Here is a 17,428-nt window from a genome sequence, read left to right on the forward strand (position 1 = left end):
CTTCCCCCGCCCCAGCCCCACACCCGGGGGGCAAATATTTTTTTTCTTCTTTATTCCCCCCCCCCAAACTAGGTGCGCCCTATGGGCCGGTGCGCCCTATAGGGCGAAAAATACGGTAGATTCCTCTCCCCGCTCCAGCTCACCCACTGCCTCCCAGCATGCCCTGGCCAAAATGTTGCAGCCAATGGCCATGGACCTACCATTATTTGCTGGGATCCTTTACCTATCCCCATTATATTTTATTAGGTTATATTTTCTGAGAATCCTCCGGAAAAACAATCTCTCAAAGGACCTGTTGATGGCATTTTACCATTGCACTGTGGAGAGCGTATTAACTTATGGTCTCTGTGTGTGGTTTGGGAGCTGCACAGCCAGGGAAAAAACAATGCTATCCAGGGTTGTAAAGACTGCAGAGAGAATAATTGGGTGCACTCTTCCCACCTTAGATCAAATCTATGCTTCCAGGTGCCATAAGAAAGCGGCAGAGATCGCGCAGGATAGTATGCACCCCAGAAATGATCTCTTTCAGCTTCTGCCTTCTGGAAGAAGGTATAGGGTTATAAAGGCCAGGACTAGCCGCCTGAGAAACAGTTTCTACACAAATGCAATTCTGGTTCTAAATGCAGCATAAGGGGTCTTTATAGTATAGTGTATTTTAAAATGGGGTTCAGAGTTTTTAGGGGCTTTTGAATGTTTTATGTAGTTTTTATGTAGTTTTATGTAGTTTTTCAATTTCATTGTTCCGCATGGGACAATGACAATAAAGATATCGTATGCATCGTATACCAGCACCCCTTGCCATCTGAAAGCAGTTACTGGGACTCACTCTGGCTACAGCTGTTCTGTTGCTTCGGCCACAAAAGCTGCTTACCTGATGTAGGCCTCAGTGCTACTGGCGCCTCCAATCTGGTTCTGCGTCAGGTAGGTGTTATGGGAGGACGAGATGAAGTAATGGCACAGGGGCTGCGTCATGTCCTGGTATATCTTTGCGTGGCCCTGGTTGAGGATGTCTCCGGCAGAGGACAGCAGGTACATCATGAAGCCATCCATCATCATGAGATTGTGCTGCCTGGCTGTGGGACAAAGACGTGGTTAGCTGAGAGAGTTTCAGACTCCACCCATCCGGCGTATTTTAGTGTACTCGTTTCCTAAGAACGGCGCGTCTTGCCAAATGCAAGGTGGTTCATGTTAGTGAGATTCAGAAGCAAGACAGAACACAAGCGAGAAGATTAAAGGTTTTATTCTAAACAGCAAGCATTAGTGCACACCCTGGAAATGATCTCTTTCAGATTCAGCCTTCTGGAAGAAAGTACAGGGTTATAACGACTAGGACTAGCCACCTGGGAAACAGTTTCTACCCCAATGTGATTTTGGTTTTAAACGCAGTATAAGGAGTCTCTATGGGAGTACAGTGGTACCTCGGGTTACATACGCTTCAGGTTACATACGCTTCAGGTTACAGACTCCGCTAACCCAGAAATAGTGCTTCAGGTTAAGAACTTTGCTTCAGGATGAGAACAGAAATTGTGCTCTGGCGGCGCAGCAGGAGGCCCCATTAGCTAAAGTGGTGCTTCAGGTTAAGAACAGTTTCAGGTTAAGTACGGACCTCCGGAACGAATTAAGTACTTAACCCGAAGTACCACTGTATATTGTATTTAAAAATGGAGTATCAGAGTTTTTAGGGGGCTAACCAGGTTGGGATAGCTGGGATAGTAGGCTTGTTGGTTTTTGAATGTGTTATGTAGATTTTTCAATTACGTTGTTCTATATGGGACAATGACAATAAAGATTATCGTATCGTATTGTATTATACACATTACCAAGCAAACGCTTCAATCTGCCACTGGGAAGCCCTCAAGAAGTGGTGAGGCCATCCCCCAGGAGCATAGCTGTCAACATTTCCCTTTTTTAAAGGGAAATTTCCTTATTCCGAATAGGATTCCTCGCAGGAAAAGGGAAAAGTTGACAGCTATGCCCAGGTGGCCTTTGTTGGCACAGGCCCACGGCCTACAGTCAGAACACGAGCTTCACAGAACTATGCCCCCAAACCATCCGATTTATAGATAACTGACCTGTTAGCCTACGTGCCTTGCCCAGCTAGCTAGTGCAGATTATTAATTGGCTAGCCCCCTCTTCCAATACTGCACATTCCTCCAAACAATGTCTAACATCAAAGAAGGTCAGAAGGTGCCCTGCATTATCACTTCTTCCTTCCACCAGATTATACATTAAAGGCTGCTCTCAGTCATCCAAGAGCAGAACAAGAGACAGAGAGGGGAAGTAAACAGAGGCAGGAAAAGATGACCATTTCAGATCACAAAACTCCTTGAAATTACAAATATTTACCAGACAAGGTTGCCTATACATGGTGCCTCCAAACATTGTAAAAGTAGGCCAAAAATACAGTGGTGCCCCGCAAGACGAATGCCTCGCAAGACGGAAAACTCGCTAGACGAAAGAGTTTTCCGTTTTGGAGGTGCTTCGCAAAACGAATCTCCTATGGGCTTGCTTCGCAAGACGACAATGTCTTGCGAGTTCCTGCGTTTTTTTTCCTCCCCCCTTTTTCTAAGCCGCTAAGCCGCTTATCAGCTGATCCGATAAGCCGCTAATAGCACTAATCCGCTAATCTGTCAATGGGCTTGCTTCACAAGACGAAAAAACCGCTAGACGAAGAGAATCACAGAACGGATTCTTTTCGTCTTGCGAGGCACCACTGTACACAATACGGAGGTCGTGTGACAGCTATCGAAAGCAGATTCCCCGCATCTCATTCTTCCACAAGGCCAAGTTTGCAATATGATTCCTTGTTTTATAAAGCAGGGAAGCTCCTCTCCTCCTGCTGTTGAGTGTCAAGCAAAAATCCTGACTTGCACTGATCCAGAGCCCCCTGCTATGTGCAAAGCGGGAAACACTAGCTTGCTGTTGGTCTCTGGCTTATTTTCCAGGTCCGTCCCTCTGTTGGGCTCTGGTTTATTTTTCTGGCTAGTTGATTGACATCAAGCCAGATTTGCCGTTTGGACACAGCAGGGAACTCTGGCTTTTTACCAGTCGGGATCTCCATGTTGGAAGCTGATGTGCAATGGGCAGTTGTGGAGCATGAGGCTAGATGCTGCCCCTACGCTACCCCTCCCAGCTGCAGCCGTCCTGCTGCTTGCCGGGACTAGGTAGGGCACAGGAAGCACCAGGTTGGCAGTAGCAGTAGGCACAAGCGTGGGCGCATAGATGCTTGCCACTGCTGCCAACTCGAGGTTTCTTCTGCCCTGGACACCTGCAGCCAGGTGGGCAGCACAGCATCGTATGCCACACTCTGCAACTGGTGGCAAGAAAAAGGAAGAGGCAAGAGAGGAGGACTCATTCCAGCCACTTGATCTTGGCTTAAGAAAACAATGGTTCACAAACAATGGTTGGTGACCTAGAATGATTGTGCAAACCATGGTTTAAGTCTAGAATGATCATACAATCCACGGTTTATGACCTAGAATGATAGTACAAACCATGGATCAAGTCTAGAACGATCGTACAAACCATGGTTCAAGTCTAGAATGATAATACAAACCATGGTTCGAGTCTAGACTGATAATACAAACCATGGTTCAAGTCTAGAATGATAGTACAAACCATGGTTTAAGTCTAAAATCATACAAACCAATGTGCAATGCAACAAAACATACCATGGGATGCTATTGTACTTTCTTTTCCACCACCCCACTCGACTTTGCACTCTGCTTTTTGTGGGGGAGGGGGGAGGACAGCAGAGAAACAAAAGCATCGTGATCTGTTATGTATACCGTGTTTTTCGCCCTATAGGATGCACTTTCCCCCCTCCAAAAATGAAGGGGAAATCTGTCTGCGTCCTATGGGGCGAATGCAGGCTTTCGCTGAAGCCTGGAGAGCGAGAGGCGTCAGTGCGCATTGACCCCTCTTGCTCTCCAGGCTTCAGGAAGCTATCTGCAAGCATTGGGAGCCCGGCGGGAGTTCCCGCCGGGCACGCAAGGCTTGCGGGCAACAGCCTGTTCTGGGGGCTGGGGTCGGGGGAAGCTCAGGCTTCCCCTGCCCCCAGCCCTGCAAGCTCCAGGAGCGATGGCGAAGTTGAGCTCCCGGACCCCCAGCCCCCAGGCTAAAAACAAAGCTCGCTGTCATGGCTTCTTTGCTCTTTGGGGCTCAGGGGGGAAATAATTTTTTTTTCTTTATTCCCCCCCCCCCGAAAAAATAAGTCCCTCCCTCCCCTTTACATTCCTCTGCCTTGTTATGTTCCTTTCGACTGATGTTATTGCTGCGCCGGCTGTTTTTGTTGCAAGGTATTAAGCTGTAATTATAATATGGAAAAATCAATGAAGTGCTTGTTGCTGTCGTTTTGTTTTTTTTAAAAAGCATGATGAAATTGTGTCTTTTGTGTGTGTATGTGGAAGAGAGGACGAAGGAGATACTGCTGCTTTCAGTGACCAGCACGTATACTCCCCATAATGTGTAGTTTCGAGCCGTGGACTTCAATTTTATGGGGCGGCACACAGATTATAGCTTTCCAACGACTCGGGGGCAGTGTGGTGTCATTATTTATATAATGCCATCTAGACATGGTGCTTTGCAAAGGACAGGAGTGCCAGACTCCTTATCCGAAAGGGCTTGCAATCTCAAAATAGTAACAGGGGAGAGATGAAAGCTGGCGGAAGCAGAGAAAGAACGTGCCATCATTACAGTTACATGTACTTAGGTTTGGTCGTATTTATTTATTTAGTCATTGCATTTTTATCCCAGATTTTCCCTCGCCCCAGGAGCTCAAGGTGGCATGCAAGGGTCTCTCCCCAACTCTTTTAATCCCCAAAACCAATCTGTGCCGTAGGTTAGGCTGAGAGTCTGTGAGTGGCCCAAGGTCACCCAGCAAACCACATGGTTGAGCAGCGATTTGAACCCTGGTCTCCCAGGGACCCCACTGGCTCTCAGAATAAAAACACAAACACACCATTATAATAGTCGGGACTAGGAATTCGCCACTCCAACCAAGGCTTTAGGGAAAATGTGGGTTTTGAGGAGGATTTTAAAGAAGAGAGGCGGTATCACAGAGGTTTCCTGGGAAGCAGTTCCTAGCAGAAGGGTGATCAAGGAAAGGTAAAAGAAAAAAAGGTTGGATGGTTAAGTCCAGTCAAATGCGACTATGGAGTTCTGGCGCTCATTTCGCTTTCAGGCCGAGGGAGCAGGCGTTTGTCCACGGACAGCTTTCCGGGTCATGTGGCCAGCATGACTAAACCGCTTCTGGAGCAACAGGACACCGTGACGGAAACCAGAGCACATAGAAACACCGTTTACCTTCCTGCTGAAACGGTACCTATTTATCTACTTGCACTGGTGTGCTTTTGAACAGCTAGGTTGGCGGGAGCTGGGACAGAGCAATGGGACTCACCCCATCACAGGAATCCGAACCACCGACCTTCTGATTGGCAAGCCCAAGAAGTTCAGTGGTTTAGACCACAGCGTCACCAGCGTTCCCGATCGAGGAAATATTACCATTGTTTAAGGAAGCAGGAGTCTTTGAGACAGCGATAGGAGATGAAGCTGGACAAGCTAGGATAGCTCAGTTGTTAAGTACGAGACTCTTAATCTCAGGGTCGTGGGTTTCAGCCCTACATAGGGCAAAATGATTCCTGCGTTGCAGGGGGTTGGACTAGATGACCCACAGGGTCCCTTCCAACTCTACAATTCTATGAAGCGAAGGCTCCAGGTAAGGAAATGAGAAATAAGGAGAGGACAAGGCCATAGAGGGTTTAAAGGTGAGGTGAGATGCTTGTGGAGGATCTGGAAGCAGACACGAAGGCAGCGGCAAACTGGAAGCAGATACGAAGGCAGCGACAAACAAACTCATCTCCTCATCAACACAAAGAAGCCTTCCATCTTTTCTGATCTTTCATATTTGTCAGAGCTGAAAATCCCTGTTCACAACAAGATATCATGGAGAACTATAGAAGAAAAGAGGCATGGCTATTGTTCCTGGTTGTATATACTGAAATGTTTAGATGTTTCTTTGATTGTCCTTGAATCTTCCCACTCTTGCCATCCTCTCCTGCCACACCAGCGTGGCGAGACACACCCTTTGAAAACCACTGACCTAGGGTGTGGTTTTGCAAAGGGGGTAGAGAGGAAGGGCTGTGTTTTTGCAGAGAAGCAATGCGACTGAAAGGGACGTGGGTAGCACTGTGGGTTAAACAACAGAGCCCCAGGGCTTGCCAATCAGAAGGTCGGCGGTTCAAATTCCCGCGACGGGGTGAGCTCCCGCTGCTCAGTCCCTACTCCTGCCAACCTAGCAGTTCGAAAGCAAGTCAATGTGCAAATAGATAAATAGGTACCACTCCGGTGGAAAGGTAAACGGCGATTCCGTGCGCTGCTCTGGTTCACCAGAAGCGGCTTAGTCATGCTGGCCACATGACCCGGAAGCTGTACGCCGGCTCCCTCGGCCAATAAAGAGAGATGAGCGCCGCAACCCCAGAGTCGGCCACAACTGGACCTAATGGTCAGGGGTCCCTTTACCTTAATGCGACTGAGAATGGGAGGGTGAGGGGCAGGGGAGAGAAAATCAGAGATAAAACCAGATTGCTCTTATTTCTCCACAAAAATAACAATGTTCATGCAACCCACAAAAGTCTTCTCTTAGGTGAGACATCAGGCCTAAGAGATATTTTTTTGGATTTCAGCTCCTTAACCTGCTTGTTCTTTCTGGATGTGCTTGCAATGCCTCAACACAACAAGGGCACTGAATTCATGACAATTATGACCATGCTAGAAAGTGTTCCGCCATAACCTTGAGGTGTGCGCATTGGGTTCATACCTTTCTCGTTCAGCTCAAAAGTCTGGATGATTTCATGAGCCCGCTGCAAGCTGGCTTCCTCACCCTGGTCGCGGAGAAATTCCTGCAGTTCCTCGGACGACAGCACGCGGTCCTCGCCCGAGTAACGGCGAAAGATCTCCTCCAGCTCAGGACGCGCCATCAGCCGCGTGCAGAACTCCTCAATCTCATATTCCTCCAAGCGATCGTTGTTTGATCTGTCACACTCCTAAGTGAAAGGGCGAAGGAGCAGTTAAGTAAGTTGCCATGGGTGGATGGATGAGAGGAAATAGCAACTGATAAGCTCGGGTGGAGACAGGGCTGTGTGTTGTTTGTTTTTTTTTAAAGGAGGGGTGGAAGAATCATAGAATTGGAAGAGACCACAAGGGCCATTGAGTCCAACCCCCTGCCAAGCAGGAAACACCATCAGAGCACTCCTGACATATGGTTATTAATGGAAATTCTGCAAAGAGTACAAAATGTGTGAATCTGGATTTGGTGTACTTACAGTGGTACCTCGGGTTAAGTACTTAATTTGTTCCGGAGGTCTGTTCTTAACCTGAAACTGTTCTTAACCTGAAGCACCACTTTAGCTAATGGGGCCTCCTGCTGCTGCCGCGCCACCGGAGCACGATTTCTGTTCTCATCCTGAAGCAAAGTTCCTAACCCGAGGTACTATTTCTGGGTTAGCAGAATCTGTAACCAGAAGCATACATAACCTGAAGCGTATGTAACCTGAGGTACCACTGTAATTTATTTTGGTGTTTCTAGGCACTGAAAGGAACAGCTACGAAAAGTACTTAGGTGGAATATAGTCACACCTTGGTCTTTGAACACCTTAGTTCTCAAACGTTTTGGTGCCCAAACGCCACAAACCCAGAAGTGAGTGTTCCATTTTGCTGACGTTTTTTGGAAGCCGAATGTCCAACACAGCTTCCGGTTGAGTGCAGGAAGCTCCTGCAGCCAATCGGAAGCCGCACCTTGGTTTTCAAATGTTTTCGGAACCGACTTCCGGAACGGATTACGTTTGAGAACCAAGGTACGACTGTATAACAGGCATTAGGATCCGGCGTTAAGGTGCCTGTTACCAGAAGCCAGATTATTATAGGCAACAATATGGGGGAAAGGACTATAAAAATGCAGAGGGAAGAGGCAGCCCCCGCTCTAGGGCTCTGGGAGAAGATAAGGCTGCAAAATTATTATTTTTATTTATTTATATATTTATTTATTATTTATACCCCCCCCAATCTGGCTGAGTTTCCCCAGTCACTCTGGGCGGCTCCCAATCAAGTGTTAAAAACAGTACAGCGTTAAATATTAAAAACTTCCCTGAACAGGGGCTGCCTTCAGATGTCTTTTAAAGATAGGATAGCTGCTTATTTCCTTCACATTTGAAGGGAGGGTGTTCCACAGGGTGGGCGCCACTACCGAGATGGCCCTCTGCCTGGTTCCCTGTAACCTCACTTCTCGCAATGAGGGAACCGCCAGAAGGCCCTCGGCGCTGGATCTCAGTGCTGAACAATTGGGGTGGAGACGCTCCTTCAGGTATACAGGACTGAGGCCGTTTAGGGCTTTAAAGGTCAGCACCAACACTTTGAATTGTGCTCGGAAACGTACTGAGAGCCAATGCAATTCTCTCAGGACTGGTGTTATGTGGTCCCGGCGGCCGCTCCCAGTCACCAGTCTAGCTGCCGCATTCTGGATTAACTGCAGTTTCCGGGTCACCTTCAAAGGTAGCCCCACGTAGAGCGCATTGCAGTAGTCCAAGCAAAACCATTGTCAAGGGTGCTTAGAACAAACGGTAGTACTGAAGTCCTGGGTTAACAACCCAGGAAGTGAGATAAGGCAGGCCAGAGAGCACATGCGCAAAAGGAGAGAGCCATTGTCTGATCTGATATCCTCCTTGCCCATCACGGCTCTACAAGTGACTGCTGCAGTGCATTCTGTGCGGGACTGTCCTGGTTGACAAATGCCGCTTCCAACTAAAGTGAGGCGGTAGGAACGCATGCAACCAATAGGGAAGCAGCTATGCCGTCTTCCAGGTAGATTCCAGGCCCAAGTCTAGGTGCTGGTTCTGCCCCCCGAGACCTGACAAGGTTTGGGACCTGTATGGCTCACGGAGCCCCTCCCCCTACTTGCTAAGGTTCAGGTCAGGAACAGCTGAGGGCTGGCTCCAAGTTGAGGACCAGCGTCTATTCTGGTGCCTCTGGCTCTGACTAGTTGAGCCTACTCTGCTCCCAGAAAGAGACAGCTGGCAGAGAGAAACAGCCTGGGGAAGAAGTAAAGGTAAAGGTAAAGGGACCCCTGACCCTTAGGTCCACTTGTGGCTGACTCTGGGGTTGCAGCACTCATCTCGCTTTACTGGTTGAGGGAGCCGGCGTACAGCTTCCAGGTCATGTGGCCAGCATGACTAAGCCGCTTCTGGCGAATCAGAGCAGTGCACGGAAATGCCATTTGCCTTCCCGCTGGAGCGGTACCTATTTATCTACTTGCACTCTGACCTGCTTTCGAACTACTAGGTTGGCAGGAGCAGGGACTGAGCAATAGGAGCTCATCCTGTCACGGGATTCGAACCGCTGACCTTCTGATTGGCAAGCCGCCTGAGAAGGGATGAGGGCACGACTCACACAGCAGATAATTCAACCCAAAGTGGCAGTTGCCATCTCCCCTGCTTGCTCGTTTTTTCTTTCTTTCTTTCTTTCTTTCTTTCTTTCTTTCTTTCTCTCTCTCTCTCTCCAACTTCTACTCTATTATTGTTCAATTATTTTATTTATGATTTTCAATTTTATACAATTCAATAATTTTACAATCATTTTAACATTTCAAAACTCGACTTCCATCCCCTCTCTTTCTGCGGTTCCTTAAAATTATTTTTAATATTTTCTGCATGTCCAAATTTGTTCATCTGCTTTAAATATATACTCTTATAAAACTGCAGGTTATTACAACAATCCTGCCAATGTTCTCATCTGGATAATCCCCTGCTTTCACTGTATAATAATTTTTAAGTCTCTCCCCGTCCTTTCTGCCTCACGCTGAGGAATGTGGTCCTTCCTCAGACTAAGCCGCCCCTGCCTTTCCACAGCAGCTAGAAATTATTTTCCTCGTCGCAAAGAAGGCCAGAGGAAACCCGAGAGACTGTTCCGGGAGGAAAGGCAGAAGTTCAAATATTGGCTAGAAAGAATCTGCCAAAACTTTGGCTGCAGGGCTCTCGTCTACCATTATTCTAAAAGCGTTGACATCTCATAAAGGCAAAACTGGCAGCGGGGGAGTTGGGAAAGCACAGAGTGTGTTTGCAAGAGAGACAGAGCAAAAAAAAAAAAAAAGATAAAGGACCACTGGATAGTTAAGTCCAGTCAAAGGCGACTATCAGGTTGCGGCGCTCATCTCGCTTTCTGGCCAAGGGAGCCGGCGTTTGTCCACATACAGCTTTCCGGGTTATGTGGCCAGCAGGACTAAACCGCTTCTGGTGCAACGGGACATCGTGACAGAAAGCAGAGCGCATGGAGACACTGTTTACCTTCCCACCGGAGCAGTATCTATTTATCTACTTGCACTGGTGTGCTTTCGAACTGCTAGGTTGGCAGGAGCTGGGACAGAGCAATGGGAGCTCACCCCGTCGCAGGGATTCGAACCGCCGAACTTCCGATCAGCAAGCACAATAGGCTCAGTGGTTTAGACCACAGCGCCACCCGTGTATCTTTACCTTAGAGACAGAGCACCCTTCATCTAACCAAGGAGATGTGCAGCTAGAGCCAAGCTGAAGTTGGAGGCAAGATGGCGTCTAGCGTACAAGGCCAGGAAGTACCTTGAAGAGCCTGTAGGCGTAGATGTCGTTCATGTCTATGTTTATCATCCGCAGCATGTTTTTGATTTCTTTGAAGCTCATCTTATTGTCTTTGTTCTTGTCAGCCTGGTGCAAGATGTCATGGATCCAAGTGGAACCTAATGTAAGGAAAGAACAAAAGGGACTGGGAGGTACCATCCCCGGGAACTAAGGTAACACGTCTACACCCAGGAAGAATTATTATGAGGGGAATTTTGAATTATTGCAGAATCAGAAACCCTTCAGCCTTAGACAAAAACAAATTTCCTTGGAGCTAAGCTGTTAGACAACTCAGAGCTAAGGTCTTGCAAGGAGGCATTAGCTTTGGTAATGTTTTGGAAATGCTTCAATTAGAATGTCCAGACTATTATTCAGAACTCCAGTGGTACCTCAGAAGTCAAACGGAATCCGTTCCGGAAGTCCGTTTGACTTCCAAAACGTTTGGAAACCAAGGCAGGGCTTCTGATTGGCTGCAGGAAGCTCCTGCAGCCAATCGGAAGCCACGGAAGCCCCACTGGACGTTCAGGTTCCAAAGAACATTCACAAACTAGAACAATCACTTCTGGGTTTGTGGCATTCAGGATCCAAAATGTTCAACTCGCAAGGTGTTCAAGATCCAAGGTACGACTGTTCTGGTCATTCATAAAGGAGAACAATATCCTAGCACATACATTTAGGGACTTAATTGGATTTGAGGTAAATACTAAAATTACTACCTCGGTCAGTGTTTTCCCACCATGAATGTTTTGGCTTCTGTTTGCATGTCACAGGGGTTCCATGAAATTTCACAACCTCCCACATTTTATATATATAGTCCAAGTTATAATTAACAATTAACGTAGGAGTTTAACTTTGCATTTTGCAATAGTTAAATAAATTTAGGGGCCCTCCCAGACGGGTGTTTTATTGTGGCTGTATTCTGCAACCATGTCCTGGGCACAATAATAATGAATTAATGGGTGGATTTATTCTGCTTTAGTTTGCTCTGTGATGCTTCCCTAACGCGACCACAAGATTGTCCAGAAGTGCTAAAGCGCCACTAAAAAGTGGGACAAAAATAAACCAGTTACGGGACCTCAGCAGGAAGTTACGGGGTGTTCACCGACTGGGAATGACGCAGTGTTACTGCCCCAAACCCTGTGCAGCCTCAAACAGTATCAAAAGTGGGATGTGTGTGACTGCCCCAATAGCACCTTGAGCACAAATCATCATGAATGTGCAACAAGAAGGGCATGTTGAATAGGGCTTTAGTTAGGGGATTTTTGAAAACTTTGCTTGAGGGGAGCAAGGAGAGGGGATTAGGGTTCTACAGGCTAACGCAAAGTATGACAGGGATTCCTCAGACAAAAAAGAACTGAAAACAACTACTGTAAACTTTCATGTTCTTATTTTCACCAAGGAAGTTAAAAGTAGTGGAATTTCAAGTTCAGAGAGAGAGATCTGAATTTTTCTCCATTAGTATACAGTGGTACCTCGGTTCTCAAACGACTCTGTTGTCGGAACCCGAACACCAAAAACCCGGAAGTAAATGCTTCCGTTTTCGAATGTGCCTTGGAAGTCAAACGGCTTCGTGTTTTTTGATTTTCGCAAATGCATTTGCAGCCAGCCCTTTGCGCCTCGGTTTTCCAACGTTTCGGAAGTTGAAAAGTCTTCTGGAACGGATTATCGTATTTTTCGCTCTATAGGATGCACTTTTTCCCCTCCAAAAATTAAAGGCGGCGGGGGGGGGGGGATAAGATTTTTTTTCTTGATCCCCCCCCCTAAAAACTAGGTGTGCCCTATGGTCCGGAGTGCCTAATGGAGCGAAAAATACGGTATGTTCGAGAATCAAGGTACCACTGTACCTCCAATACACTACCAGCTCACAGATTTAAACAAGCTCTGATCTCACCTTCTAGGAACCTTCTCCAAATGTGGTTCCACAAACCATTTAAAGCCTTGTTGTCTGGGCTTTGTTGCTAAAGCTCTTTCCTGTACCAAAAGCTGTAGGCCGGTCCTTCTTTGTGGCAGACTGAGGCAACCGCCTCAGGCGGCCAAAATAAGGTGTCAATGAAACAGCAGCAAATCTTTAAGTTATTTATGTTTCCTGGCGCCTAAGGACTGACACAATCGCTGCGCTCAAGCGGCTTGAACAGAAAGGATATTGTTCGAGCTTCTCTCGCTGGCTCATGGCTTCGCCTCTGGCCATCAGTTTTGTGAGCCCTCGCACCCATCGCTGAGCATCGTCCACACTCCGGGCAGCTAGGTCCAGGTTTTTCCTCTTGCCCCTGAAGACAATGGTGAAGCATTGCTGCTCAGGGAAAGAGCCGCCGAATTTCCGAAGCCCCTCCGACTGATAACCTTCTCGCACGCTTTCGATGTGTAGGATGGAGACTGGAAGACAAGACAGGGATACAGGACTGCGTACAGAAATCAGGGACAGAACAAGATCCCAGAGTGCATGCTTCAGGCTTGATCACTTCGGTGCACGCAGCAAGGCTGTTGGTTTAAAGTTAACAATCCAGCTCCGATCTCCAAACTCCAGTCTTAGCAACATCACTTTAAAAGTGCTGCAGCTCAGGGCCACATTGCCACTGTTTGGGGGTAGGATTTGATCACATACTGGCAAATTAGAGGTGATTAGGAGGCACTGTGCAAGAAACTGCTTCTTCAAAAGCAGGGTGGATAAAAAATCAATTTTTTAAAAAAAAAAAATCAACAAAATCGGATTTTTAAAATTTAAATTACATTTTTAAAGCAAAATGCTTTTGGATGAAAAATCTTTCTAAAGATAGTTTTCTGTTTAAGCTACATTGTAGGCCAAAGGCTTTTAATCAGGAAATAAGGATTTGTTTTAAGTTTTTCATGTTCGCCAAAACTCAAGTCTGAGTTTTGTTTTTTAATTGTTTAACCACTTCAGTTAACAAACATGGATACATATGCTATAATGCTATTGTTTTAGTTAAATAAATTGTTTAGTTATTAAGGAAATGATTATTTTTCTCCTTCGAATAAAGTACAGCAGAAAAGCGAAGTATAAACAGTTAACTTACTAAACCTCAAAATAATTTCACAATTATGTCTATGTATTTCTAACAGTACAACCAAATCAGTAATTTCTGATATACTGTAACTGTAAAAACTACTCTGAAAATTTACTATTCCAAAAACGAAACCTTCATCTGGTTGTAAATATTAAGATTAAAATCAAGCCTTACCAACTAGTGATTTAAATTGTGATTTAAATCAATTTGATTTAAATCAAATTAACCCTGTTCGAAAGATTAGCCTTTTTGCAATAAGGAAAATGCACTGTAAAGGACAGGACAGCACTTGCTTTGACACAACATCATCTAGCCTCCTGGCACACAATTCAGGCAAATGCTCAATAAAACAGGTAGTCTGAAACACTCTCAGTCAAAATTATATTATGATTATTAATTACCCATGTTTCATCCAAAGGGCCAGGGCTTTATTAGGACTCAACCAAGCTAAAACCTGCTCTTTAATGCTCTTGGCAATCCACAATTTTTTTTTTAAATTCCAAATTGCCTTTTCATAGATCACAAAATTGTAGTGTTGGAAGGGACATCTAGTCCAGCCCCCTGCAATGAAGAAATATGCAGCTGTCCCATACGGGGATCCCATATGTATGTCCCATACAGAATCCGTTCCGGAAGCCCGTTCGGCTTCCAAAACGTTCGGAAATCAAAGCGCGGCTTCCGATTGGCTGCAGGAATCTGCCGCAGCCAATCAGAAGCCCCGTTGGATGTTCGGCTTCCGAAAATAGTTCGCAAACCGGAACACTCACTCCAGGGTTTGCAACATTCAGGAGCCAAAAGTTCAGGGACTATAATAGACTATATGGGACTGGCTGAAATGACTGGCAGAATCCGTGATCAGGGGAAAGAGACGGCGGAAGAAGATTGGAAGAAATTTAAAGTTTATCTCAAGAAACATTGCAAAATTAATGAATGCTAAAATGTCGTGGTTTTAGGGGGGGGAAAGGAGACTACAGCTGTAACAGATTAAGTAAAAGAAAAGAATAAGGGAAAATTTGATAAAACCAAGTGTTAGGATTTGCTGAAATAAATTTTGGAAATTGGGATGTAGAAAGGGGAGGTATGGGGAAGTCGGCGAAGTAAGGTTTAAGAAAAAGGGATATGAAATTATACATGTTTGTTTGTGTGTTTGTTTGTTTGTTTTGTGTATTGTTTGTGTTTATAAAAACTGTGAAAAACCAATAAAAATTTTATTAAAAAAAAAAGTTCAGGGACTATAAACTGTTCGACTTCCAAGGTAGGACTGTACTGGGATACATCTCACTTATTTTAAAAGCAACAAATTTGCAAAAAGACTATTTCACTGGACCAATATCGCTCGTCCCTCTGCCCTCTAACCAAGTGACACGGCAAGAGTGGGGAGGGCTCCCACTGCACGTGCCTGCACACACTTACAAAATCATACGCGGAAACCCTCAAAGCAAGTTGCTAAACGACATTTTACAGTACTCGTTTGTCCGCAAATTCTTCTTGCACCAACCCATCCCAAAACAAGCTTTCAAATTCCATTCTGTTCCCTACTCTATTGTCTCTGGGGGTTGTGTGGGGTGGACAACCAAGGAAAACAAACCGACCCACACCTTCCCTTGCACCACACCCTGACTTAAGTGTTAATGAGCCGTAAGTAACTGAAAGTTGAAGTCGGGTTCAAGGAGCAAGTATTTCCTGCTTCGGGCGAGGCACTAGGTTCAAACCTTGCCTCTGCCATACTCATGCTGAGCTTAGGGCTTGGTCACAGTTATTTTTAATGCTGTTCTTTCCAGAGACACACACACACAGCCCTGAAGGGTTGGCCAAGGGCGAGCGCAGCTCTGGGGCCAAAAACGACGTTAAAGTACATTTTCAAAATTAGCAACGAAAAGACCCTCCAAACCCAGTACAGTGGTACCTCAGGTTAAGTATTTAATTCGTTCCAGAGGTCTGTACTTAACCTGAAACTGTTCTTAACCTGAAGCACCACTTTAGCCAATGGGGCCTCCTGCTGCTGCCGCGCCACCGGAGCACGATTTCTGTTCTCATCCTGAAGCAAAGTTCTTAACCTGAAGCACTATTTCTGGGTTAGCGGAGTTTGTAACCTGAAGCGTATGTAACCTGAGGTACCACTGTTCAAATATGTGGGAGCAGGACTGCATCTCTTGTCATCAGTGACGTCACCGGCACTATCCAATAGGTGCTTGCATCAGTTGCATTTCAAACCACTCAGAAATCTGAGGACCAAGCGAGAAACGCCATCCGTGAAACAGAAATCGGGCGAATGGCTCTTAAAAAGTAAATGGCAGGTGCTGTGTGGGATGGGGCGCTTGCTCCGGATCGGGATCTTGGCAAGGGAGAGCGGCTGTGATCCTTTCCTCTCCACTGTGACAGAGATTGGGACTCTTGCACCTGCTATTTGTATAGCAGTCAGGCCCTTCTCCCCACATCAGATCCTTCTGTATTTAATTGTTGAGCACATAGAACATAACCAGCCTCTATGTCATCCCTGAAACTGATACCCTTTCTTTGAAAATGCTGTTTAGCTGTTGCAAACATTGTGCTGTTTCCTGTTATTCTCTTCCATTCTTTCTCTGAGTCTTGTTATCTTTCTCTCTCTCTCTCTCTCTCTCTCTTCCCCACCCTGACATCCAGTAACAGAACATTTCCCTGTGTTTTGTTTTCACCTCGCTCCACCCGGACACAAGGTAGTGTGCTCCCCTCAGTGCAGCCATGTTGCTCTATGCAATCTAAGTTAAAATTCCAAGAAAAAGAAAAAATCCAATTACAGTGGTACCTCAGGTTAAGAACTTAATTCGTTCCGGAGGTCCATTCTTAACCTGAAACTGTTCTTAACCTGAAGCACCACTTTAGCTAATGGGGCCTCCTGCTGCCGCCACGCCGCCAGAGCACGATTTCTGTTCTCATCCTGAAGCAAAGTTCTTAACTTGAAGCACTATTTCTGGGTTAGCAGAGTCTGTAACCTGAAGCGTATGTAACCTGAAGCATATGTAACCTGAAGCGTATGTAACCTGAGGTACCACTGTATTCATTCATTCATTTATTTTTAAAACCCACATCCTATGGCGGAACGTAAGGGCCGTGGTTGTTGCACATTACAAAACCATTTGGGAGTTGAGGTGGGGAAAAAAATACCAGCCCTCCAGTTCCTGTCGGCCTGGATGCTACCACGCGGCTTAAGGAATTCACCTTTTGAACCTCTGCAACCTCCCCTTCACTGATGCCAATAACTAATCTCTGGCAAAAGTGGCACAAAATGCTGCGTCTCTCAAGCCCCATCCTTTCAGAGTTCCATATAGGATTCATATCCGACTTATAAACTGAACAGAAATCCGAAGCCCTGGTGATGGACAGGCAGAGAGGGGCACAGCATAAAACACTTGCACAAGATGATCTGATGCCAATTTCGTTTTTAATCGTTTTAATCCCAGGCGAGACAAAAAGTCTAGCAAGCTGTTCCCACTTGCAGAGAAAAGATAACAGGGGAATCAAAGCAGGGCTGTAGATCAGCGACAGAGCATCCGCCTTGTGCGCAGAGTCCCAGGTTGAAACCCTATAAAAGGTAACGGTTAAGGACTCCTGGATGCTTAAGTCCAGTCAAAGGCGACTATGGGGTTGCGGCGCTCATCTCACTTTCAGGCCGAGGGAGCCGGCGTTTGCCCACAGACAGCTTTACGGGTCATGTGGCCAGCAAGACTAAACCACTTCTGGCACAACAGGACACCATGAGGAGTGCCAAAGTGCATGGAAACGCCG

The 17,428-nt window shown here is 46.2% G+C and overlaps 1 protein-coding gene across 1 annotated transcript in view; it reads right to left on the minus strand.

Moving 5' to 3' along the window:
* Window positions 1-17,428, minus strand: part of PLCD3 (phospholipase C delta 3) — a 90,299-nt gene that overhangs the window by 30,181 nt on the left and 42,690 nt on the right. The window contains exons 3-6 of the mRNA XM_083470525.1: window positions 12,785-13,013; window positions 10,623-10,752; window positions 6,818-7,043; window positions 872-1,073 (exon numbers count right to left, since the gene is read on the minus strand). Coding sequence (XP_083326651.1) covers window positions 872-1,073; window positions 6,818-7,043; window positions 10,623-10,752; window positions 12,785-13,013 — 787 coding nt within the window. The remainder of the gene's footprint in view (window positions 1-871; window positions 1,074-6,817; window positions 7,044-10,622; window positions 10,753-12,784; window positions 13,014-17,428) is intronic.

Source organism: Podarcis liolepis, assembly GCF_965112155.1.
Source record: "Podarcis liolepis genome assembly, chromosome: 13".
NCBI classification, from domain to species: domain Eukaryota; kingdom Metazoa; phylum Chordata; class Lepidosauria; order Squamata; family Lacertidae; genus Podarcis; species Podarcis liolepis.